Raw genomic sequence first — 27,505 nt, 5'->3', positions numbered from 1 at the left:
GGCAGAACCAGAGCCTTCAAAAGGTAAGTGAAGTCCAAATCCAAATGTGTGGCTTTTCTGTAAAAAAAAACTCATTCCTGTCAGCACTGTGGTGATTGCAGGTGAAAATGGTTTGCAAATTTGGAAAGACGAGCGTCGTAGCTTTCATTTGATGTGTAGATTGTTTGTGTGGGTGATGCAGAAGCGTATGTACATTGCTGTAGAGTTGTAAAGTAGGACCAGGCCGTCGGAAGGTTAACAGGTTAATAATTATCGTGATATCATTAATCGCGATTATTTTGGTCACAATAATCGTGAGTCTAAATTTTAGTATCGTCCCATCCCTACTACGTATGTTGTTTGTTGTAGCAAAGCAGAGCAACACAGACTAAAAACAGCCATGCATTGTGGACGAAGCTGAGCCTGTGGCGGCTGCACAAAGAGTTCTACTGAGGCCTATCTCGCCCCGCTTTGAACCTCAATCTCTGGTATGAGCAAAGCTAGTAAGAGGTTGCTAATATGACCACACTTACTTACTCCCTAAAGATTACCTAAGACCAACAATGAACACCTAGAACCAGCTGTCTTAACATCTGGCATTTTCATCTTAGTCTGATTTTATTTAATTTAACTTTTTTTTTTTTTGTGTAAAATATTCAAAATAATATTTATGTGGATATGCTCCTTGCAGCTGAATAATATGAAAATGTTTCAGTAATGTATCAGGTGATCTCACAAATGAAACAACAATTTTTAATTTTTTTTTAAAGTTCAATGCTAAGCAACTTGTGCCACGCGACCATATTTAAACCAAAAATAGCCGCAGCGATAAACAACCGTTTATGGATGTATGTCATGTCCTTTGTCAGCTGTGGTATATTTGAGGAACAATAAGGTATGTTAGCTAAAAATTAAAGAGCAATGTCAATGTCGTCCAAGTAATCAATAACCAATATTATAAACAATGAATTATCGATAGTCCATTTGACCCACTTGCTGTAAACAGACTTAAAAATCAGCTCAGTTTAGAGCAGTCACATCGTACAGACTGGAAAATACCCATGGGAGTAGAATTTACCCATTCTCTGACCAATCAAGAGCAATGATAAATGTATTGATCATTTCCACAGTCCGCCACACATGCACTCACCCGTCTGCGGCAGAAGGGCACTTGAGCGATGATGTTAAAGCTGAAGATCCGGAGGACTTTCTGAGGAGGGTCCTGCGAGACCAGGTCCCGAGGGTCAACCATGTCCAGACCAGGGTTCTCCAGTGGTACGTACAAACTCTTCTCTTTATCAGCGACATGGGGCACTTTTTTCCGAGCACTGGCCAAAGAAAAACCAGGGATAGGGCAATGCCGCAGCATCGCAAAAAAGAAGCAACAAAGGTTTATTGGGTCATATCCCAGAAGTGTTCACAAAGCAACTTTAACATCTACAGCTTCCCATTTTCTTAGCTGTCCTTAATGACTTTTGGGGACATCTTGAAAATTTTGTCAACATATCACTACTGCAGACTCTCGATCTCAGCACCCATGTCGTCTTGTGTGCTCTGATGGTACCCTTTAAAATATCTCGGCTTTGTGAGGTCACGATGCACGGGGCCAGAGGGGCGGAGCAACTGCGTCAGGCTCCTAAACAAGACGCTTCGCTGCCTCTCCCTCAGAGCAGCATGTGGAATCTGCTCTCCTGACCCATGCTATGGAATGTGAACAGTCCAATCCTACTGCGCACGTGTTCCATCCAAGGCACTTCCTCATTGTGCTCATACTGACCTCCGGCTGGCCCTTTCCGCTCACAGGCTTCCATGACCACTGACTCTGGTATATTTTAGCCATAGATTGCGTGTGGTTTTGATTAGGTTGGTCCAGCTTTTGTTAAAGGTCGATGATACCATACGCAGGAATGTCAGTCAGTCCATGTCAGCAAAGAGGAAGGGATATTTCAGGAGCTCATCACACAGCTGCCAAGGCACTGTGGTTCTGACACATGCACATAAACACGGATTCACTTCGCCAACACTCACGGGTATTTTGCACTGGGGATTCACACAAAGCAATGACCAACATTACAAAGTGTGATACTGCTTCATGAAACTGGGAAAGTTCTGAAAGTTTTGTCTTCACCAAACATCACAAAATTACATCTAAAAGCCTTTCCAGCTCTTTCCATTTGTCCATCTGCTATTGTTTAGCCAGATTACTGTGCCTGGACATCTCTGCCGCCATAGGTCTGAAGCAGCCCTCCACCAGTTGACAAATGGACTTGATAAACGCATTACTTGGCATTACGTTTTGAGTATGTTTAGCACAATCAGAGCAAGCAGGCGCCTTATTGACAGCTGTCCGGATGAATGTAGACTGGTCGGTTATACAAGCCACTCCTACACTGAAAACTGCCATGTACTCTGTGTTAGTCTGATTATTGCACAGCATCATGCATTAGCTGCTTTAAGAGCAATAAGTGTCTTCAGTGTCCTCAGCCTGTAGCGGTTATTTGAGCTTTGAGACTAATCTTAGTCCATCGAGCGATTCGACAGACACGCTGTACCAGTCCACAGCACGATTGGCCTCTAGTGAAAGTGCAAGTCATGGCGCTTTGTAAAAGGGCTAAGCCAGTATTTCATGGAAACATTTCAGTATCAAATTTCATTATTTTTAAAATCACATTTCTTTTGTTAAAAATTGTATACTTGGCATTTCCAAAACAAGATAGCATTTTACATCATTAGGCACATTCACAAAATTAAATCATTAAGCAAACTGTTCCTAGTTAGTTGGGGATACTGACAAATTTTTGTTCCGCATTTCTGTTTGAGAAGCAGCTCACTCATGAAAGAAAAGGAGTTGAAAATGTTCATCTGTACAGTACAGCAGGGCCAACGTCACACACAGTACAAAAATGTAAAGTTCTGTCTCCCTCTGGTGGCCAAGAAGAAAACTGTGATGCTACGTCACAGCACGTGTCATCATGCACTGGTCATCAGTTGCAATGGACAATTTTACACAGCTGTTTTGCTTTCAACAAATCAAGAACAAAGGTCTATGAGCAGTCGCACTATGAATGCTGAGAAATCACCACAAAATGAATTTCTAACAAAAAGAATATCTAAAAATTCCTTCTTTCACAGGAGTGTCACTAGAACTTTAACTGGAACCAGGTCATTGCAGGATAGACAGACTGTACCAAAATATTTCAGGTATGGCCATGTGTGTGAGACAAAAACACTTGTCTTTTATGTAGAATATATAGTGTGCATTGTGAGTGGAGGAAATCCCTTTAGCCCATGCTTTATTGCAGTTGTCAAGAATAGCAGAAAAAGCCATGAACAAAACACGCAGCCAGAACTGAAGACAGCATTCTGTTCTGCAGTCTCCGACATGATTTGTTTATTAAGCAGATATCAAATGTTTTAGTGTTTTGGGGTTTTTTTTTAGTTTTTGCAGAAAAAGAAGGCTAAGGTTCATTAGCATGACCGTAACCCTGCACCAAAAAGTTCACAAAAAGTCCTAGTCAGCAGACAATAAAAAAATGGGAGACGCAGAGAGGGAGGACTGCAATGCTGCGTAGGGATCATTCAAAGGCCAAGGCGGAGGTGGACACTGCTTTATAATGAGCTGAAAAATAACTAAATGTTGTGAAAAGCAGAAGCAATGTGGAGCGGTGTGTACGTGGGCGGAGAGGAGACTGCAGCTTTGTGGCTCGTTGCTCTGCGTGTGACGGGACCAGTGTGGAAGAACAGGAACAAGCACACAGTCTTTCCCTGCTAAAGAATTTAATTAGCTGCACCAGAGGCTGACCCGGATGTGTCGACAGAAGCAGTGGAAAATACAGGACAAAACAGAAATAGATAGTAGTGTTATTATTGCATGTTGCAATCCATAGCCAGCTTTCACAGGGTTGAAGAGTGGTGCCAGTCAGTGTCACTTTTTCCTCAAGCAGATCCTCATAATTTTACTGTAATGTCATCAGCGGGCATCGTTTTGGTTTTAAACATTGCCATTTTAGAATACACTCAAGTGATCCAAAATTCTGAAACAAATTTAGTCAGTTGTCATACTAATATTTCAGTGTAAGTGGTACTGTGGTAGCATGGTGGCACAGTGGTCCCACCTCACATCTAAAAGGTTCCAGGGTTGATATCCAGAGTGGCTGAGGTCATTTTTTGAGTTCCTTTTTTTCACAGCTCTACATAGATTAACTCAACTTCAGGGATGTCACAGTTTTCAGTTAGATTTAATGTGATATAAAGCTTGTATATAGATGCATAGTACTGATTAATTATTTCGCTTTTAAGGTTAATTTAACACTAAATCAACTCTGTATATGGTGTTTTAATTGCACTGTCCAGGCCTACTGTTCCTAACCCTTTCTGGCAATTTCAGTGCAAACTAGGCAAATGTGTGTGTGCTGCCTCCAGTGGGTACTGCAGCCAGGTGTTTCTGATTCCAAGCACCTGGCTGCAAGGGTGGAGTTTGAAATGTCAATATGTTAGATTAATAAGAGTTAAATCCCCAGACCTTGCACCTCCTCCCCCTCACTCTTTAGTCCTCCAGGTTCTTCCCAAGTTAACAGCTCTATTTGAAATGTGATGTGGGAGGAGTTTAACTGTTCAGTCCTACTTTAAATGTTCAGTTATTTTGTAGTTCTTACGACTACACTGTTAACTGTGAATCACCATTAACCAAATAATCTCATTAGATCACTGTCATTGCAACCCTATGTTGAATCTCCACAATTTTGTATGATACATAAAGCACTTTTACTTTTACTAAGGAGTGCTGCTGTGGGTTTACATTTAGTCCGAAGTTTCCAGATGGCTGCACATGTCGTAGAAAGAAACAGTAATTAGGATTCAGAATGATTCAAAGTGTGGCTCCATTTTTTTCAAATCCTAATAACAAGTCAGCCATGATTGCATTTCCTCTCTGGCCTCTGCAAAAGTTTTATTGGCTCTGCAGAACTTTTTAATACCAAAAGTCCCTGGTGAATCATTATGACGCATCTAATCCCGCAATATCAGAGTGATAGTTAAGCATTACACACTGATGATAGGATTTACAAATACAGATAGTTGCACAGTTATATTCAATCACGTATTTAAACATTCAGGACAGCATTTTTTAAGATGAATTACAAGCCATGTTCAATTTACATAATATCCATGGTCAACACCATTTCTCTACCGGGGTATGTAATCACATTAAAACTATAAAACTCTTTAAAACTATATTTAGAGGAGGTCAATACATTGTCTAAACACTAAGCACCATCAGGTCAGGTTATAACAGGACAATTTTAGGTCAAATCAGGTCTAAAAAAAAAAACTACAATATGGCTTAAGTAGTTCTAAACAAGGACCAACTGAAAAAAGGAAAAATGTAGATAAATCCAAACTCCATTAAACAAGTTAGTTATTATTTATTGTTCCCACAGGGAAATTTGCTTTCACAGCTGTACAAAAGGAACAACATTTCACAGGACACACATCATTCACACAACACAGAGAACACATAATAGTCATAAGTGTACAGAAATGGCCTTAATACACTCCCTTAAGGCACTCCCGTGTTGTGGAGCTGCTGTTGCCATGTTGACTAACTGCCTGCTGTCGGTTAGAGAGGAAGTTGTGGATCAGATGAATCAGCTAAGATTGAATGAAGAGCTGCTTTAGTTTTGAGATTCTATGCCACTGTACTGTGTTGAAAACAGAGCTAAAACCAGCAAGAAGGATCTGTGCTGAGGTGCCAGAGGTGTCCAAATGTTCCAGGAGTAGATGCAGCAGGCAGGCCACAGCGTCCTCCGTCCCGCTCCCGGCCTTATAGACAAATTAAAAGGGGTCGTTCCCTGAACACTGGTAGAATTGTCCTAAGGAGTAGGCACTTCATAATTGTTAGGGCTTTTGGTCTGAAGTTATTGAGGTCTTTGGGCCGCTGCTTGTAGTTACAGTCCGACTGGATGTATACACAGCTCACTAAAAGAGCAGGGAAATCCTATGTGAGACAGAAGGGACACAGCAATGCTGGGAGCATTTCTAGGTCTGGTGTGCATATTTTGTGATGTAATTTAATGTTGTTACACCACCGATTATTGATGTGAAGACACAGTCCCCCACCTCTTGCCCAAGTTAGTTCTGTCTACTCTGATGATGGCAAAACTGTCCAAAATCCCCATCTCATCTATTACAGAATTGTCCAGCCAGGTCTCTGTTAGAAAAATGACACAAATGTCCCTGAAGGCTCTCTCGAGTCGGCTTCAGGCGTGCAGCAGGTCCATCTTGCTGCAAAGTGATCACACATTTGTCAGAATACCTGATGGTACAGGTGGTTTAAATGGACATCCACACACTGTTGGCATCGGATTCCTCGACGTTTGCCTCTTTTCCTTGGGCAAAGCTCCTTTTTCAACTCTATGGCTGGTTTGATGTTGCACTGTGAGGAGTTCCGAAGGGACAGTAGTAGTAAGCCTCCTATAGGTGAGTAGCTTGTCACCAGAAGTTGTGTTTTTTCTGAAGCAGTCGGAGTGAAGAAAAAGCTTTGCAATAATGCAGATTATGATCAAACAGTTGTATTTTGCCATCATATTAATACAAACAAAAACTCAGACGTGGCATTCGAGCTATTACAGGCTGTGTTGTCACAACAGAGCATGTGCTATCCATCTTGACTAAAAAAACAATTAGAACTGCAGAGGAATCAGTGAACCAAGGCTTTTGGTCTGTCAAAAGTCACTCCCCCTTCACAGCGCCATCACAACACCATCAGTGTGCATCCCGCTAATGAAACTACAGTAAATCGCATCAGGTTTGTCAAGTTATTGTGTACAATTTTGTACCATGATACCATGGGTGACGTAGGCTTGTGGGCTGAACATTGGACAGAATCTTAGAGCTAACTTTAAAGAGGGTTCAAATAGGGCCCAGGAGAGATTGTAAAATTACTGAAACATGCATGGATGACATCTAAAACCTCTTAAGGCATGCTTTCAATGAAGGAATGCTATAACATGATAGAAAGCTTAAAAAAACCAAAAACAAAATGTTTTTCATAATACCCCACCTTTAAAAAATGTACAATTTTCATCTTTGTCAGAATCAATCAATGTGTACGACAAACTTCTCACAAGCTCCCCTAAAAAGACCCCCAAGCATTCCTGATAGCCACCAATCTTAAATACCAGCTGTTCTCAGGGGATAAGCTATGTAACACAGTATACACATATCAGCACCTCTCTAATGTTGCTAGTTCTCATGCCAACTCCAACTGCCCCAACAAATAGCAAAATCTGGTGACATCTGGTACCCTTGTGACCCAAATTCACATTTGATAAGTTGCATGTATAAAGATTATTAATTAGGTGAACAGGAATATTAAGGCTATAGATGGCCCGTTGGCACAAGGATGGTGCAAGTTAAGAAGTGGCTGTGAGCCGAGCTTAAAAACACCTGCAGGGCTGGGGCGCGTGCCAAGACCTGCACCAAAAGAGAAAGATGACTGTACTATAATTTGTAATTAGCGTCTGTGTGGTAATTTTAAAACCACATTTGGGAACATATATTCTGCTTGCAGTATGTATTCTTTAACTCCATAGTCCACAATATTAGCAGTTATCTGGTATAAAATAGGAGCGATGTAGCTACATTGCCAATACAACTCCTTTCCCTGTCTGGCCATTGCTACATTACATAGTACTACATAATACTGACTTGTACTGAATAAAAGATTGCATTTGCATTGGTTTAAGTAGCAGCACATCTCCAGAGCCATCATCTCAAAACTGCAATATTACTGAACGATGTGTGATAACAATGGGGTGACAAGTTACAGGTATTTGTGCAGAAAAAAAACACACAAAAAACAGTATGCATACTGATATACTGTTATATTGTTCTTTAAAAGTATTGCCAAAGAGGATTCAACTCTCCAGTCATGTTTATTCTTGTCTCAAAATAGAATTTCCAGTGCTTTACAGTATTGTAACTTCACCACAGGGGGGCAGTATTGGAAAACAAGTTTGGGATGCTAGTAGTACTTAGTGAGTTAGTCGGTTGGTCAGTGATTACTTCTTTTGTTTTGTTTTTTCAGTACACAAGTTAATCATTTTGTAATATGTTTGGAAGATTTTTTTTTTTTTTTTAAATAAATCAAAATTATTTTTCACTAAAAGACTTTCTCCTCTTGTCTCGTTGTTGTTTAATAGTCTTATTTTTATGATACAAAATGTTTTCTTAGTTGTAATCTGGAGTATTAACAGATAACCTGCTAACAAAATAGTCAATAGTTATTTCTGTAGTCTATTGGTTATGATTACATTAGTATTTAAGCAAATATCTATATACTAAATACTTACGAATCTCAATACATATGAAGATTGATTGATTCATAAGCCATCGTTAGGAAACAAAATAGCTAGGTTTACATGCATTTAGCCATTGGTAATTAACAAGCTTGCCTATTATGACAATGTAGGCATATGCACAGTGTATAAATAGCAGTGCATTGTAGTTTGATATACTGCCAGCTCAAATGCAGCAGAGGCGATGTCTTCATTGCACTTGTCCTCACTTGAGCAGACACGGCTGCCCCTCATATTTTAACAGCTCTCTTAAGGTCAGGCATCCAAGAGTTGGGGTCTTTGTCATTGCAGGTTTAAAACGCTTATGTCCCAGATCAAAGTGTGTGGGGGCGGACTGCAATGACAAAGACCCGACCGCTGACAGCTGAGAGCATCAGGACAGGCACACAGGGGCTCAGTTACACCTAGGTTTAGTACTAATTAAGCCACAGGGTGAGAGGAAACTTAATTATGGAAACCAAAAGGATTTATTGATTTGATTTGTTATATATATATAGTATAATGAAAAATAAAGAGACATTGTAGCAACACCCAATTTAATTGTATATATTTTTCATTTAGTGTAGTAAACAAGTTAGACCATGGGAAGTTATGAACTAAGAATTGTAGCAGTGGTAATACTTGTGACATTTAAATGTTTCTTTGACAATATAACACTTTCAAAAAACGCCTTCGCAAACAATGTTCAAGGTTAGGTAGTATTCAAGACAGTCACTCTTACAACTCTTTACGCGAGTAGTAATTTCCCCAAATTACTAGAGTAATTATATCAACTACTACCTTGTGTCTCTACTTAAGTACTATCAATACTATTTCAAAACTAAGTATCAATACTAACAGTAAACCTTCTTGAGTATTATTTTTAAGCTACTCTACTACCTCTGTTAAACCATGAACTACCACTATTAAACCATGACGGACCCAGACTACACCATGTGTAAGACCTCTCCTAAGCACCACAAGCAAATCTCTCCTCAGTCAACAGTCAAGTTTGGACCAATCCTAAATCAAACTCAGGAAATCCTGCACCAGAGTGGACCATTTATCCACCGGGGGGGGGGGGGTTTCAATGATGGCAGCTGAGGTCAAATGTATTGTTTGGTGTGGCAATGAAAATTTAAATGCAACAAAACCCGTGGAAACCAGTGCAGAGTAAGGTGCATAGTATTATGAGGCTTTTGTCAGTAGAGGGCAGTGTTGTGTTTAAATGAATATGTGAATGATAAGTGGAGAGTAAAGACAAGGTTTTGCAAGTGCAAGATACCACAAGTCTTCAAATAAGTATCAATAAGTGAGTATTCCATGTACTTATGTACTTACTGACAAACAATGTGACATAGCAAATTATATCACTTAAGCAAGCTCATCAGATGAGTCTTTTTTTTTGTTTTGGGTTTTTTTTTTGGTTTTTTTTTTACAGTCAATAATGATTTTAAAATGATCAATGTTGAATTTTAATAGAACCTTGATCCATGTTCCTCTTATTGATGACCTGCTTGTTTACGGGTGGGTATTTATCTACATTATATTGTATTGTCAGGATTAAAATTTGTAAATACACATCCTGGGAACCTGCCTCCTTTATAGGAACAAAATTTAGGTCTCCTTAATGCAGTGGTTCTCAAATAGTGGGGGGCACGCGTATGACTCCGCGTATGACACTGTAGTACTGTACGCGCTGTACGCAGCGCGCGCACAGCAAACAGCAGGAGAGAGCGAACAGATCGTGACACAGGACAGTGAACAAGAAACACTGGGCTTCACCGTGACTCCGGTGGGACACGTGGACAGGCCGGTGTCTACTGTGTCTGAAAATGTTGGCAGTGGACAGTATGAAGCCAAATAAGTTAAGGCGCCACCTCATTACACCACAGTCACGCTGATAAGATGCTGGAGATTTTTCAGCGTAAACGTGCTGAATACTAACAACAATCATCCCGCTTTGTAAATGTCACTTAAAGCAGCAAGCACTGGGCATCATATAAGGTGGCGTCCCCAACTGCTAAATTACTTGTTTTAATTTCATATTTATTTAATTTTAATGTATTATTTTGATATTTATTTAATTTTAATTTATTCATTCGATGTTTATTTAATTTAATTTTTTTATTTGATATTTAATTAAATTTCATTATATCATTTAATTTATTTTAATTTTTCGGGGGGGGGGGGGGGGGGGGGCAGTGCTTCTCAAATAATTGAGAAGCACTGCCTTAATGTAAATCCTTTTTTATGTTCAGATATGGATTAAAAGAGGTTACAGTTAGAGTTTAGGTTAAGGTTAGGGAAGTAGTAACTAAGGTTAAGGTAAGGATATTAAAGGATATCCTAACGTATGCATTAATGTATGAAATTAATGCAAGTGAATGTAATGCCCCTCAGTGCGTGTGTGTGTGTGTGTGTGTGTGTATACTTAACATCAGAGCACTGCTATATTTAGAGAAATAATGTTAGTGTAAACATTTGGACCTCAGCTAACAGGAGTGCTAAAATAGTAAAGTGTGTAGTAAAGTGCATGTGAACCTGATGACATCCACAGCTGCTGTCACTGCTGATCCATTTCATAGTTTGGTACTCCCGGGACTAACAACATTCTTCTGTATCACATTTGGTTCCGTACAACTGTGTGTTCTTACCTTTTTGTTGGAAGAGCTTTGGTGCGTACAACTGGAGTCCAGGCTGTTGGGAGCAGACACACTGGTCCTTATGGAGGGCGATGGTGGGCCTTCCTCCTCCTCTTCCTCCTCCCGGCCGCTCTCAGCTGAATGCTCAAAGTCATCACTGTCCTGGTCCATGTCCTCTTCATCCTCCTCTTCCTCCTCCTCTCGCTCCTCTTCTTCTCTCCCCTGCTCCTCCTCCCCACCCTCGGTCCTCTCCTCCTCCTCCAGGTGACTGGAGTTATTGTTCTCCTCCTCCTCTTCCTCCTCTGGTAGCGCTTGCCCCCTGAGTCTCCTCTGTTGGGGGTTCCAGGACCAGCGGCCTGTTCCTTTGGGACGCCCGTTCACCTCGCTGGCCCGCTCCTCTTCTCTCTGCTCGGGCTCCGGGCGAGGGCCGTTGGTGCCAGATTCGTTGGAGGACCATGGTTGTTCTCTCTCACTGTCGACTTGGGACGCCGCAGGCTGCACACAAAAACACTTTATCAATTACTTATTATTGTATTTAATTATAAATATAAATATCTAAGGCATACAACAATCAAATACATTTTTTTTACACAGTGTTTTTTTTTAAGAAGAATGCCACAACTATGCAGCATAAGATCGTCATCTCCTCATCGTGTCGTGTCCTCACCTCATCTCTAAATCTGTTAAGCTATTTGCAGCAGAAGATTGAGATGAGAAAAAAGGGTATTTGTTGATTTAAGAGGTATGACTGTAAATAAATTCTCAGTCAACTAAGGACCTGTGTATCAATTAGATGACTTTAGATACTGTATCTGTGTAATCCCTCAGTTGTCCAGATATGACCTATGGCAAAAGAACATTTAAATTCTGTCAAATGGACCAAAGATTTAGAGTGAAGATGTTTCGCCACTCATCCAAGCTTCTTCTGAACTGAATTCTTCTTTAGGTTTGACTTAAGACACTTTAGTAGCTCTATGATCTGATCATGCATCTGACACAAACTATACTTGTGCTTAAAATAGCAACTTGCATACAGAAAAGTATGAGTAGTATTCTTTACTGGTAAAAAGGCAAGATAAACTAACTAAATAATTTACTTAAAGCTAAGTCACTACATGCCCTTTCTATATAAATACATATAATAAATTGAAAAACTAAAGCTTCAGAAATAATTTTTTGTGAGATAAATCTGTCCTTATTTTCACTATAGTATGAGCCATGAGTTGGGCTCTTACCCTCTGCTCCTCCAGCTCCACTCTGTTCATGTGCTCATCCTCATCTCCCTCATCGACCCCTGCCTGCTGGGGAGCCCTGGCCGTGGAGGAGGCGTTACCTCGCCCCCCCGGGGCCCCTGGGGCCCCCACTCTGCGACTCTGCCTGCTGCTGCTGTCCCCCGACAGCAGTTCCTGGTTCATCTCCAAAAGCCAGCTTGCTACCTCCTGCACCTTCGCTAGGCTGTCCGAGGAGGAGAAGGGCTTGACATGCTGGAAGGGAGCAGAAACAAGACACAAACATGAAAAAAACTGAAAGGTCTGATATATTAAAGCCAATATAGTTTATACACATTTATTTTATTATCAGGTATTAACAGGTATACAGGCATAATGACATACATAACAGGCATCTTGGCCTATTTGTGATGTGAGAAAGAATTGGTGCTTGAGCAAAATAGACATTTTCCATCTTGGCAAATGACAGATGCATCCAAGCAACACGAAATACATGTTAAGGCATAGAGCCAGGGCTGTCACTATTGAGCCCTGGACAAAGAAGTGACAAGTGCTTTCACTCTGCTCTTTCAGCCACCTGACACAACATGTGAAAAGGAAAGAGGGTGATGAACATCAGACATGCTGCTCAGGCTGTCTGCTGGGCACATATACAAGACGATATAGTGACTGTCAGGGCCAAAGATATCTTTAAGCTACACATTCACGGATATTTGTTTAATTTAAGCATTGCATTCAAATATAGTTATTCCACCAAGTTCTTGTCTGGTGAGGTATGCTAAAGCTTCAGTAACCAGCCCTATCTGACAACCCACACCATCGTATTCCAGTGCATTGTTTTCATGTGAGAAAAATTGGCTTTTGTTGTACTTAAAATATTGTAACTGCTTTGCATGAACTGTCACACAAGACCATATAACAGTAATTCTTTCAGGTTTTAATTGGCACATTAAAATGTTCTCGTTTTATAATTACACTTTTGCATGGCATACATAATTAAAGGAAAGACCAAAACACTTTAATCCAAATTATGTTTTATGGCCAAGTATGTCCCATAAAATAAACAATCTTAAGTTATGGTATTTTGCTTTCCAGAGACATCTGGCAACAGCACAGCCCTGTTTTGTTTAAAATATATTCAAATGTATACAGTGCATTAAAAACATGATTAAAATGCCAATCATGACCAGAAATCTTACATTTAAAAGTAGACGTTGTGTGGGCTCAGAGCAGATTTAAATTGAATTGTGAACGCAGATCTTGAGAGAGTGACAGTGAAAGATAAGGCGGCCTATGTAAATGGACTTGTGATAAGTAAGCTGCGTGACTCAGGATTTGACTGGTCCAAAAGGAAGTGGGCTGAGTGGGCAGCATACAAAGCATACTCACCCACTACTGTCTATGAACACAGGTGCACTCCAATGAGCACTGGTCTGATCAAACAAGGCTGAATAAGTGAAAAAGATTTATGCAAAAGCTTTTCTATCTCCAATCCAAGGCTATTAATGTACTTCTCACATTAACTCATATATCATATAATAATATTACAGATTATTTGGGAATTTACAGAGCGCTATAATTAGTTCAAATCTGAGAAACTGTATTATCTTAGACTGTAGTAGGGTTGTCAAAAGTATAAAAAAAATCAGATACTAATCAATACTACAACTAGTGTCGAAGCTAGACACTCATTTTAGCAGGTATCAATACTAAAACAGTCACATACACAGGACAGAAATGACCCTTTCCTGAAAAGCTTTAGAATGATTTTGAGCTGTACCAGAACAATAAGATCACATAAAACGTATGTGCCCATGGACAACTATGGAAACTACCTGAATGACTAAGGGTACACAAAAAAGTGTTGGTTTTTTTCATTATCATTGTGGTACAGGAAATGCTACTGAGTATTTGAGTCTATATCTTAGTATTGAAAATTCAGTATCTTGACAACACTAATACAAATGCACATCCTCATCCAACAAGACAAGAATCACCATCTCATCAACAAACTTGATCAAAAAGCACTTGTACACTCCAAGAAGGTGACCAAAATGCCATTAGTGGTTTACTGGTGGCACGCTCCATAGAATTTTCCCTTGAGCTGTATTGAAAGTAATCTTGGCTAATGCATCTGTAGAGGTGCCAGGAGGGCCATGAGAAGTCCGAAGCTTATCTCAAGTGTGACGAATTAAGAATTGCCATTGGGGCTCCAGCAGCTCAGAATCTCTCACTTCACGGTAGATGTGAAATAGTTGATCTGTTTCAATGCAAAACAACAGCTCTGACCTTGAGGTCTAGTGGCTTTCTTAGCTCCTGCTCCTCCGGTGTAGTCTGGGGCTGCGGTGGGAAGCATTAGCCCGGGCTCACATTGCACCGGCCCCCTTTGGGAGAGCCACTTCTGCTGTGTGCACTTGGAGGAGGAAGGCTATGAATAGCTAAAGCTGTCCCTGCTTTTACCGGAACAGCTATCGCTCTGTAATTAGTTACCTGCATCGAATGGGTCTGTTGTTCTTCTGTGGAAAGGACTATAAATTATGGAAATGTGATGAGTGATTACAATAGTGCAATGTTCAACATCACTACACAACTTGTTTCAAGCAAGTGTGTTAGGTTTGTCAAAAAATCTAAATACAAATTGATACTAAAACCATTACGGTACCTACATACTCATTTGAGCAAGTAGAGCTAAAAATCATTTAAATGGGACAAAGTTACATAGCATCTTTTGTGGTCTTTTCAGGGTTAAGGCAGAACCAAGTAACTTTCAGTAACAGAGCTCCCCCTGCAGCTCCCTTATGAGAATCCACTGTCAGGGAACAAAAAAAAGCGCTTTTTTCTTCTCTTCTCTTTTTTATTTTTTATTGAAATAAGGCAGTATAATCACAAACATATAATGTTGCCAACTCATTTTTAAAAAGAGTCAGGGTTTCCTAGGAGAATTCTCTTTGGGTCCAGTCCACCATATTGCAAGGCTGGTTTTCAGGATTGAGACAGCAGAGGCACACGCCTCAAACACTCTGACGATACACATTTAACCATCACAGGGACTTAAAAGGTGTTTAATGAGGTAAAAATCATACTTGGTTCTGCTTTAATTCTACATCCTTTGGGGAGTTGAATTGACAATTCTTTAACAGAAAATGTTGAAAAGTCAGAAATGTATCCCTCCACTAATAACCTGTGATCCAGAATGAAAGCAGATACACTGGACTTTTGTCCTAAAATACACCAGACACAAGGCTGGTTCTACAGACACTATTCTTAGTCCACAGAGCTGTGAAGAGGCTGAGATTGTGCTGGAGAGGACACAGGGAACAGTGTGATTCTATGTGCAGGTGAACAACTCAGTTGCTACGTTTACATACACACATTACTCACCAGTATCCTTATTTGATAGAAAATTTAGATTAGCAACAACTCAACTACTTTGCACAGTAATGTTCAGATATGCATGTCATTAGCTCTATGTAATGAAAATAACCACATCAAAGCTCCGGTAGTTTATACCTTCTCTTTTAATACGGATGAAAACAGTGAAACAAAACAAGATTATCTGTGGTGGAGGGGGCAATACTTTGTATCATTGCTCATTATCTAAAATAAGCGACTTGCATATACATTTTCCTGGCCGTTTCTTGTCCAGTGCAGTTGAATGTCTGTCCTAGGGTGATTGGGATCTGCTCTATGCATGCAGCACTGTTGAGAGTAGGAGTCCTCCAGTCATACTTTTTGCAGTTAGGCCCGAATTTATTTCCCCAAAGTGCTGTAAACAGATAAGGGGAGTGCTGTGGACTTTATAGTTTTAGCTGGAAAGCCTTAACCATAGGTAGGTCTCCAAAGGACAAGATGGAGCTGATTTTATATGCTTTATTAATCTAATCACCATTCAACCACATGCAATTAGGTTGCATATTGTCCATTATGGGCAAACACAGTAGACTAGTGTTCAAAAATGTGAGCGTCCACATATTCAGACAGACAGCACAGAGTCCTATCACAGCTCTGCCAACTCTGCTCTCCACAAAAAAGGGGCACAGCTGGAACACACACTGTTTCACACACACTGTTTCACACACACGCTTTCACACACACGCTTTCACACACACTTCACATGAAGCACTCCTCTGAAAAGCCAGAGACTGCCAGTGAACACACAGTTGGACTAATCCAACTCAAGTGATCGTGTCTTACTAAAAAAATTGTATTGTTCAAATATAATCCAAAATGAAAACATTTTCAATGATTTTAAAGATAAATGATAACGCTCAGAAATCTGATAGTAAAAGAAGTAGTTCACATTGGACTTTGCGGTGTGTATAAAGAGAAAATGATGGTGCAAATGCACAATAAATCATACCAGACTGACCTCAATACAACAGTGGAAGGGTGTGGAGACAATAGGTTTTTCACAACTCTCACCAAAATGTGTAGGAACGTTACAACATAAAGAGGAGGACAGACCAAAAATGGAACTGACCACTTACATTGAATACTAAAATTACTCTGAAAGTACACAATAATAACTTAATGTGCATTAAAAGCAGTGTCAGCGACAAGGCTTCAGTACAGCTTCAGCCGAGCCTGGGCAGAGGGAGAATCAATGGCTCTATTTCCAGACAGAGCTGGTGATGTCTCAGAGGAGGAAAGTGAAACCCCAATACCGAAGCTCTGTACACACAACCTTTATCTCAACTTAGTTCACTGTGAACAACTTAACACACGTCACTGCGCTCCCACAACAAGAGCCATTTAAAAGTAACATCAAGCTTCTGCCTCCACCTTCACAAAACTGTCATTTAAGCCTCTGTTCAGTAGTTGCTATGCAACAATATTGCAACATTTGCGGATTTCTGTCAAGACTCCTGAAAGAAGTCTTACAAATTAAATAATTTTGTTCTGTGTGCTGCCATAGGGACAAGGGAAGAGCTCCACCTTGTAAAAGAGTTCTACCTAAGCACAGACACTAGTGTGGAGCCTGGAGCCATTAGTTACACTGGCTGTCTCTCACACAAGCACACTCATACACACATGCGTGCACGCAAAGTACTTGGGCATACAATCCGGTTTGACTTTTATTTGTTCCATTAGAAAAAGCTTTCTCCAGTCGAGGCGGGCAGCAATCACAGTAAACCACAGACAGTCTGAAGGCATCCATTTGAATGACTGTGCAGAGAGCAGACCACTGTTGTCAAGGCAGCGGGCCGGCCACTCAATCACCTGGCTCCATTAGAGAGTCAATCATGGAATTGTTCCAATTTCTTTTACCTGAGAAATCTTTTAGGATGTACAGCGCAAATAAACCCCTCAAACATGCTGTACACAGTGCTGCTTCCTGTATGAGAAAGCACAGAGGACAGCAGTGTGCACGTGTTACCTTTGGTCGCGGTGGGCAGCCTGTGGCCAGTCGCTGCAGCTGCTCCGAGGTATGACTACAGGAGAGCAGGTCTGAGCAGCAGGCGGAGCGGCCCAGTCTCTTCATCAGAGAGGAGATGATGCTGCAGCCACAGCCGCACATGGACTTGCTCATGGGGAGCCGGCCACAGCTAGGCTAAGACAAGTAAAGGATAAAACACTAGATTCTCCCTAAGGCACTTGAAATCCCTCACTTGTGCTCAGAAGGTGTTAAGTACTCCACATGATCCACAGGTAGTCGTCACTAGTTGCCACAGTAGAGGTAGCAGCACTCAGAACAGTCCAGGCGGGGGGTACTTGGGTTAGATGCTCCATTTCCTGGTGATGGCATCAGAGAGTCCACTCCCTCTGCTGTACTCACGCCTAGATGCATGCGCTTCCGCTCTTTACAAAGCACCTCCTCGTGATGGTGCACCGTCTGCCACTACTCCCTCCTGTCTCTCAGCTCCCCTCCGTCTCTCCCTGCTCCCTCCGGTGCTATCAGCTCCTGTGCTGAGGATGCTCTGCCTGTCAGATGCTGTCCGCACCGCTGGAAGGAGGGGAAAATCTCTGATAAAAGTCCAAGCTGCATATGACATTCGAGCTGCTCGTTGTTCTGTTAATTGAGGAAGCAGGGGATAGAATATTGCAAGGAAATTCAAGCCAGTCCACAGGCAGCAGAGGGACTGGTGAGGACGCAGGGGGAGGGAGAGTGTTTAGGAGACAGTAAGTGAGCAGCCAGGATTATTGTGGTAATAATCTATGTACAGTTGAGATGTGGCTGATGACTGCTCTGATAATCAGCAGAATTAAAAGCATGAATCTCCAGTGCCCCTGGCTGATGTAAACGAGCTACTTCAAAGTGAAGCTGTGATTTTGAGTAGTTTGATTGCTGCTAGAAAACATGTGCAGCTGGCACGAACATTTGTCTAAAAATAATCATGTCAAGATGATTGTGTCCTGTGTGTATCGACAATATATTGTACTTTAATACAAAGACAAGTGCAACAAGATTAATCTAGCACAACAAGATGAATTCTCACAATATTTGAGAATTCCCATACTCACAAAAATCCTGCACCTCTCCCACTGGTGCGTTTGGGCTCGAGCCACAGTCAGGACAACATCGTGGTTTATGGGAGAGGCAAACATGGCAATGTTTGTTGCATGCTTGGATCAACTTTTTTTGAGCAAGAAATATTTTATCATTGATCATCATTAACAAATTGGGTAGTTCTTAGCTGGTAATAATTTGTGGTCCAGTGGTCATTGCTATGAGCCATAGTCAGATCTACAGAGTCACAAGATTACAAAAGGCACTCTTAATTAATATCCATTGAATACAGTACAGAATGAGGATTTTTGTATGTACTACAATTTGATTTCAGAAACAACTTTACTCTAGTAATATCTCAGATTTTACGTGGCACGTCTACCCCATCCCCAGAGAATAGACAGCACAATTACATCTCCCAAAGCACTGATGTTTAACCCGATGAATCTGAGGGCACAGGGAGAAGCCATGAAATCAGTGGGCTCAGACGCTCATAATTATACCAGAGATGATGAAGCCGAGCGGTCCTGAGAGTGTTACATGAAGAGGAAGAGGAGCTGATAATGGCACCGCACAAAAAGAGAAAAAACAGGCCACGACGCACAAAAGAGAGGGAAGCTTGCTATTAATAGCCTGCATATTAAATAACCATTTGCAGACAATAAAAGTGGGAAATGTCATCGCTGTCATTTGTGTTAGTTTAAGAGTGACAAACAGCCCAAATACTGCTGAAGAACTGAAAGGTTACATTTAAGTGATAAAAACGCACAGCAATGACCAACTTGTCAAAGATGCTAAAACCTGCAAGCAGATGTAAAAAGAAATTTGAAAAGAATATCTTGTAGCCAATCATTTCCTGAATTTAAAAAAGATGATTGTTAAGAATATCTTCAATAATATCTTAAAGTTCCACTGTGTAACTTTTCTGATAGAGTCTGCCATCTGCTTGTCTCCATGGAGATACCCATAAGGTTGGCATTTAAATGATCTTTGAAGACATACAAAACAAATCAAATAGCACAACTGGTTTTATTTTGGAAGTTTAAAGGTCCTGTATTACATAAAACTAACTCTTGTGTTTTGTTTCATTCACACATATTTGAGTAATTCTTTATTATTAATCTGTCTACATCTCCAAAAAGCTCTGTTCCACCTTATGATGTCATGTAGTGGTAGTTTTCAAGTGAACAGCTCCCTTAGACGGTTTGTTCAGTAGAGTTGGGCAATTCCAGGGCTGAAATTATCCAAATGATTCTAGTGGAGGTGTATGGAGTTTAAAAACACAGTGAAGCACTTCCTGTTACCACATGAGATCAAATGACAGCATTTCAGTTTGCCTTAATATGCAGGGTTTGTGTGCTGAACATATGTGAATGAAACAAAACAACTCGATCAACAACAATATATCAGAAAATGGCATAATATAGGCAATTAAAGCTATATTTTGGGCCTTTGTTGTTGTACTGCACTTGAAGTATTTCTTATCGACTACAAGATTGACCCAAACCTTTCTGGGATAAGAGAAAAGCCAGATAATAAGACTGCACTCAGAGCTCTCCTCCCTGTTCACTGGCCCGTCTCCTCGCGCTCGATGGGAACACTACTAAAGGTGACACCTCGCTGTGATTCATAGCCAGAGAGATTTCCGGGGCGCAACAAACATGGCACCTGGAGAGAAATGAAAGAAAACGCACAAAATATCTAATCTCCAACCATCAGCACAACACAAGTAGAACAAGAGCAGTGTATTTAAAGTCTGTCCACCCTTTACTGAGCACCAATGACGGATGCAAAAGTCAAAGTGGAGTGCAGAAATAGGCTTTTGTCCTTTTCTGGACGGAGAGTACAAGAAGAGGCCCGGGTGAAAGGAAGGATGCCCTCTGGTTCATTATTTATGAATATTGCTTTTCACCGTGTCAGCTCAATGGCCCTGTATTGATCTATAAAGCTCCACCAGAGAGCGCATGGTTGGTCAGGAAGCGGCAGCAGCAAAAGATAAAGAGTCTTGTGCAGTTTGAACATAGGTTATGGTTTTATATTCTGTGTTATGTGTGATGAATGCTTTGTGCTAGTGTCTATTGTTTTGAGTTATATTTTACTTTGTCAAATATAACAGATTACAGACTTACTCCACACATGGCAAATTTTGAGGAGGACAAAACTGTGATAAAAAAAGTAGTAGTAGTAGTAGTAGTAGTGTAGTAGTTTCTGTTCAGAGCAAAAGAAAATTCAATTCAAATCTGTTACCTGGACAAAAGTTTAGAGTGAAGACGTTTCACCGCTCAACCAAACGGCTTCTTCAACTCAGACATCTTTCCGTTTAGAATTCAATATAAAACCAACTAGAATCACACTTTTTTTTTACTTCAAAAGCTACAGTACGACATGGGTAGAAATAGTAAAGATAATTGCTTAACCTATTAAGGACCTATTTTAATCCACCCTTGCCTGATGTATTTGGACTTAATTGGGGAAAAAAAAAAAAAAAAAAAGACATTAGTTATACCATTTGAATGTAATCTAGTTTCTGGAGAATGCACATGATAACAATTCAAGTAGAACACAGCCAAAGCCACTGCAGTAACAAAATGTATAAAAAATAATTACACATATAAAAAAATAATAATCATTTCATTCAAACAGCCTTAGCAAAGACATACAAAATAGTAGACACTCACTTATTACCCAACAGGTCACCTAAACATAAAATAGTTCATACTACAAATGTTCGACTAAACTTGTCCATGTCTGTCATTTCAAGCCAGACTTCTTGAAAATCAAATTTAATACATTTCTCATCCACGGAAAGAATTTGAGTTTTATTATGTACCACAAATTACAACAACACAAAAAAATGAAAAAATAAGTCTGCATGCAGGAATAATTACAGACCTTATTATCAACTTCAATCATACATTCACTCCCAAACTAAGCAGGGAAACCAAATCACCAACTCATAACTTCTGACAACTCACATAAACCTCTGTAGCCTCTTACAAAAGTAATGTAATATTTCACCATCATTACAATCAGCTATAATCACCAGTCACAGAGCTGGAGGTAATTTTTCTGATTAGGGCGCACTCTAGTGGGCAAGACCAGGAAGCTCAAGCAGCTACTTCAGCTAATACTTGCTCCACCAATCTGAAGTTTATATAAAGGGGCCTTAAGTAAAGTTAGAAATAAGCCATCATATGGACAACCTTTTCCTGTTCAGCAAAAGAAGAAAAAAAATCTAGTGAAAGGATGTACAGATTAACTGACTTTATATTGGGGAATTCTAATATTTTGTGAGGAATTCATGATATGACATTGTAGTAAATCATTATATATGTCAAAGTTCAGGTCAATCAAAAAGGTTTAGAAATACATTTTATTTAATTTCAAGTTTTTCTATTTTTTAATGAAATATTTGTAATAAAGATCAACACTGTGGTACACTGGTATATTCCAGTCCGGTTATTAATGTGCCGAGTAGCAGGCTAGCAGCACACAAACAATTGCTCATAATGCAGTTTAATATTAACGGCCCTGTACCTGATTTATTCCAATAAATAAATCAGGTAGAGCAAAATTTGTCTTGCCCCAGTACGGATATAGCAGCTCTTGATGTCAAAATTAATCCGCTATGTACTGTTTGCTTCTAATTATCATCCAATAATCAGGAGGTGTGTTGTTCCTTGTTGTTAGTTTTACCACACTCTAGAATTTTTCATAACTTTCAGAGACCAAACTCATTGTGGTGAATAATTTATGTGTTAAATGCTTAATGTAAGTGAGGAATAACTTGCAAACTATTAAAAATTGAGTTACATTTTTAGAAGACAGTAAATATCAGAAAATCAGTGCCAAATTTAGGCAAAACACGCCCAACTCATAGTCAGTCATTTTAACTTTCCTGTTGTATTTTGCCTGGACAGCACTTTCCATTGTCCCCTATGAGATTTATACACTTACTTTGTGTATTCTTTATAGTTGCCCCAGGGCTGTCTGAATTATTTACTAAAGATGAGTGGGTGAGAGGTGTGGGGACGATTAAAGAGTGACACAGAAGACCATCAAATCTCCAACCTTTTTCATACAATGTGCTTAGCTGGCACTTCCATTTTTAATTTAGACTAAATTAAAGCACGCTACATCGATTCAGCAGTTTTCTTTTTCATACAACTAGTAAAATCTCAAATGTAAAAAGACTATGGCCTAGACGACAGAGCTGCAGTATTCATGACAAATAAAGTATTAAAAGGTGTGTCAGTGGTCAAATGGTGCACCCAAGTTTGTAAACAGTTAGCACCACAGCACATTAGCAAAATAAAATGACAATAGGGAGTATATTTTTAGTTAACAATGATGAAATGAATGAATACTGTTCGTCATAATGTTTGATATGATGGAAATGCGAAAGGCCATGTACATTTTTAACGGGAAGTTATTTGTGCCTTAACAAGAAGTGCATTTGCATTTTATATAACACTTGAACTGGTCAAACTTGATTAGCCATGGCTAACTCTGAGCTCTGATTGGTCAACTGAATTACATAATGGGACTCTGTAAGGATGTGCAGCCTTTGTTCAGATTATTTTTGTTTTTTATTCAGGGTATATTAGTAATTCCATTATTCTGTCTTTTCATAAAATGTTCAATTCATATTTCAAAAGAACTATAAATGTCGACTGTGGATCTTTTATGTATTTTATAATAGAAATTCACATTTTATGGTGAGTAACAAGTTGCTGTCAGAAGAAGCAGTGAACCATATACAGTAATTGCCATGAATCCTGTTTATAAAAAGGTACACTAGCTAACTTTTCAGGGTCCAGTTCTCCTTTGAGATATTATTGCTTTGCCTGGTATGTTCCACAGTATGTCATTAAACAAACCTATCTCTCTCTATGGAAACACGTAAGTAACGCCACCTGGCCAAGTCACAACTCAGATCAGTGGAGGCAAGGCAAGCCCACTCACAATAAGCAGAATGTATGTGGGCGTTTTTTTTTTTATTATTTTATTGCATCTATCTTATTTGGCAATACCTGTTAATGAAAATTCAAGATTGATTGATTACAATAAAACATCAAACTAATCAATTATATCTCCATAAAGAAAAGCAGGTGGCGAACCCCTCACCAAACAATTTACATAATGCACCTTTACATATTTTCCAATTTGCATGTTAGCACTGAAACTTCTTCCCAGTAAGTTCCATAGAGTTTAAAATGCATTCCATATTTCCAATAATGTTACATATTTATCTCCATCTTTGATAACCAATGTGGTTTGCAAAACTTAGCGTGCAGCATAGAAATTACTGTATTAAATATTTGAAAAGAACTTTGCCACCTGATGTAAACAAGTAGTTAACATTCAGGAGACACACACTTACCACCCAAAGTTAGCCAACTGACTGAATTATTCACACTCCATATCAGGTAGTGCACATGGGGTTCAGGGGACAAGATCAACAGTTTAAGGGAAACGTGGTTAAACATTTTCAGGGCTCTAGAGTGCAACAAAAAAAAAAGTTCCTTGGGCGTTAAAGCCAGTCCGAGTCTCTCCCTTCACCTCTGCTTGGACCGCTAAAGAGCGGCTGAATCTAAAGCGCTAAAGTGCTCAGGTCACGCTCTGGTGCACAGAGCAATATGCACCACAGACATCAGAAGTTTGGCTTTTTCTATCCATTTGTGAATGAGAAACAGTATTTAAGAGAAGCATCAAACCTGCAGATCCTCTACACTGTGTTTAGTTACTTAAATGAGGCTGTTGTTGCACAAGGTGAAAAAGAAAATAAAACTAGACGGCAAAAGAAGTCAAAAAATCAACTATTGAAACTGAAAGTGAAAGGACTTGCTCTGCACGTTCTATAGTTAACAGTAAAGATCTTTAAAAGCACAGCTTTTGCCAATATTTATTTAATAGTTTTACCAATTAAATTTATAGAATACCAACTCATTCTGTTTTAACTTAAAGACAAGGGAAATTCTTACTTTGACGAAATAAACAACTTTCAATAGATAAAAATTTTCATATAAACATAATGATATTATTTAGTTATTTTTTTCTTTAATAAGTGTGTAGTATACAGTAAGAATTGTATATTCAGGTAACAGTAATTAACCAAGTCCTGTATTTAGCCCTTATTGTTTGAGCTATTGTAATATATCGTCTTTAAATTGCTTCAATAAAGCAGTGGGTTTTGGTGCACCCAAATGAAACTCTTAGGTGCCCCGGTGCACACAGCTCAAATTGTTGGAGCCCTGATTTTGACACTTGAGTGCCAGGCCACATGTGAAAAATGCAGCAGAGAGCCAAGCGAAACGGCGCGCTGTGCTATCACTTTACCTTTAATTTAGCAGCATGTGCCTGGGATGAATAATACAGGATCTGCCTCACTGGGAGACCAAAGGAAGGAGGCTGTGCGCTCATGCTGCAGATAAGAGGAGATTCTTCACCTCATTCTGATAACTCTGTAGACACAAGGACTCCACAATTTCAAAGATGTTTTTTTAACCAGTGCTGAGCAGTTTGAGGTTTTCAATATTCAGTTTTTACACATGAACTAGGCTCCAAGATTAATTGAAATCAAATCAAAATGTGGATAAACACAATTAGCAAATCACAAACGCAGCAATTTCCTTCACAAACAACAAAATATGTACAAATCTGAACTGCAGAGTCAGCTGTTTTTTGCAGAAGTCAAACATTTTCTAAAATGTGATTCTTGTATTTTTTTGATCAGTTCATCACTACAAATTCTTCTGGACATGCTTAAACAAAAAAAATCGTATTATTAAAATATAATTCTTAACTCACATTAATAGATGTCTAAAATAAACAATTAACAGCAGTTGATTGAAATCAGATGAAAGCATCAAATATATCTTAAGACTCTGTCGGGTATACCTTTACAAATGTGTTCTGTAATACATGGCATTTTTGTAATAGCTAAACAATTCCTTGTGCATAAATTGTAGCAACATTTTCTTCCTGTTTTTTTTTTTTTGTAGTTTTCCTCTCAACTATTCTTCTATAAACTGCTGTAAAACTGCTGAATATTACCACAAGTACTATCCCACCAAACCAAATAAAAACATGAAAACCCGTCATATAGCACATATATTAAGTTATCTACAGAGAGCGCGATATTACAAACATTGCAGCCTTTGCCAATTTCCCTCAATTCCCATTTCAATTTTACAGTGTTGCAGAACTCTAATTTTAACCATAACAATGACACCAAAATTGGCCTCTCACAACAGAATCGCTGGAATAGTTGGAAGTTCATTCATCTCCTGTTTGTTCATAACAGCCTGAACAACTTCCAATGTGTCTCGTGCAAGTGTGAAAGGGCTACATCCTGCCAGAGTCCACAATGAGAGGAGGGGCGGGGCTGTCCACATCCTCTACAACCTCCCCACCGTGACCGCAGTTAAAGCTTGAAAGTAAATGGGCACTATGTAACTTTTGTGGTAAGTGGTCTGCCACCTGCTTTTCTCAATGGAAATGTCACTTTGCCTGGAAAGTTTCACAGTGTGGCATTCACTTATTCATACTGCATATATTCAGTGAGGTGTTTTTATTTTTATTACAGTGATGGGGGTCACCTCTCCATAGATCTGACCTGCAGCTTGTGTTTTCTGCTTGTCGAAATGGAGATAGACGAGTTTAATTCAAAATATGCTGTAAATCTCACCCCTATTCACAGCTGTGGTAAATGGTTGTAGTTGATTCATTTGTTGTTTTTTTTTATTTATTTGGCAATTTCTAGGAAGGCATCATGCAACCAATTAGATACTGAAGATACTGATATCAGACTGCAGTGCGGATTTGGCTATTGTTTCTATATCATTTCAGCAAATATCTTGGATAAACCTTTAAAGGCACTGTATTAAAATTAACTAGTTCTGTTTGATCACAGTTTTAACAATTTACAGTGCTCCTTACTCATTCCAAGCATCCCATCTATTCACCGCAACGAGTTTATACGTGCTTTTCATAGCTTTCAGAGGTCAGATCAACTGACAATTAGCATGCCAACGTGTATTTCCGGATAATCAGACAGTAAAATGCTTTGTATTAGATGCAGACAGTACACAACAATGGTTATTTTTTTACCTCAAGAGCTGCTAATACAATACATCTGTATGGGGACAAGACAAATTTTCCTCAAATACATCAGAAAAAATGGGGTACAGTGCCTTTGGACGTAATAAGACTATTTACTGGCTGAGGCTGATACATCTTCGTATCATATAATTATAATGTTATATTAAATTTCAACAATGCCATTTTAAGTCCCTGCAGTTCATTTTGGGTATCGGAAATGAAAGCTGGATAGTGCATCCCTAATATTTCCTGTGTAAAAATACCCATTTACAGACATAACACCGTTCTTTTGCTATACAAGCTCTTTGCCTTAGTCCAGTTGGGAAAAGAAGCTATAAAACACAGCCCCACGTGGAAAGCACAGCTCAAAACCAGCACACACAATAATTGCCGTTATAAGACCTCAGAGACAGTCAACACTCAATAAACTCTGTATGGGTTTCCTATAGAATAAATAACACTGGTCTATTATGGAACACACACACATTTGATAATATACCCGTTCATTGGAAGCATGTTGCTAGGAAACAACTGGGTTCAAGTGCAAACCCCATCAGCTTGTGACAACATTCTGCTCCGTGTAAAAAGATTTGCCAGAGTTGTGACATGCTGTATGTGTTGACAGAAATACTGTGCTCTTTGGATGTTTGCCACTCTGCTCCTTATTCAGCGCCCTTTCAACAACATACAGAACTGTTCAAAGAACAGCTAATTTTATGACAAACAAGTGAAACAGTGATACGAACGGTGGATTCAGATGACATC

At 39.5% G+C, this 27,505-nt stretch overlaps 2 protein-coding genes across 4 annotated transcripts in view; both read right to left on the bottom strand.

Annotated features, from left to right (window-relative positions):
• Positions 1 to 27,505, bottom strand: part of fbxw7 (F-box and WD repeat domain containing 7) — a 121,876-nt gene that overhangs the window by 71,762 nt on the left and 22,609 nt on the right. For 2 of the 3 annotated variants that reach the window (XM_033983790.2, XM_033983865.2), the window contains 2 exons: positions 12,196 to 12,444; positions 10,973 to 11,455 (listed from right to left, as the gene is read on the bottom strand). In XM_033983790.2, the coding sequence (XP_033839681.1) occupies positions 10,973 to 11,455; positions 12,196 to 12,375 (663 nt within the window). In that variant the 5' untranslated portion in view covers positions 12,376 to 12,444. Of the gene's footprint in view, positions 1 to 1,129; positions 1,530 to 10,972; positions 11,456 to 12,195; positions 12,445 to 27,505 lie in introns of those variants that run through there. The other variant, XM_055223776.1, reaches the window with a different exon arrangement.
• The window catches only part of tmem192 (transmembrane protein 192), a 93,982-nt gene continuing 79,475 nt past the window's right edge, over positions 12,999 to 27,505 (bottom strand). Inside the window, exon 7 of the mRNA XM_055223808.1 lies at positions 12,999 to 13,010. The gene's annotated coding sequence lies outside the window, so the exon portion shown is untranslated. The remainder of the gene's footprint in view (positions 13,011 to 27,505) is intronic.

Source organism: Periophthalmus magnuspinnatus, chromosome 1 (genome assembly GCF_009829125.3).
Source record: "Periophthalmus magnuspinnatus isolate fPerMag1 chromosome 1, fPerMag1.2.pri, whole genome shotgun sequence".
In the NCBI taxonomy this organism is placed as follows: Eukaryota; Metazoa; Chordata; class Actinopteri; order Gobiiformes; family Gobiidae; genus Periophthalmus; species Periophthalmus magnuspinnatus.
The sequence above is the reverse complement of the archived record's forward strand: the minus strand, read 5'-3'. Positions and strand labels throughout refer to the sequence as shown.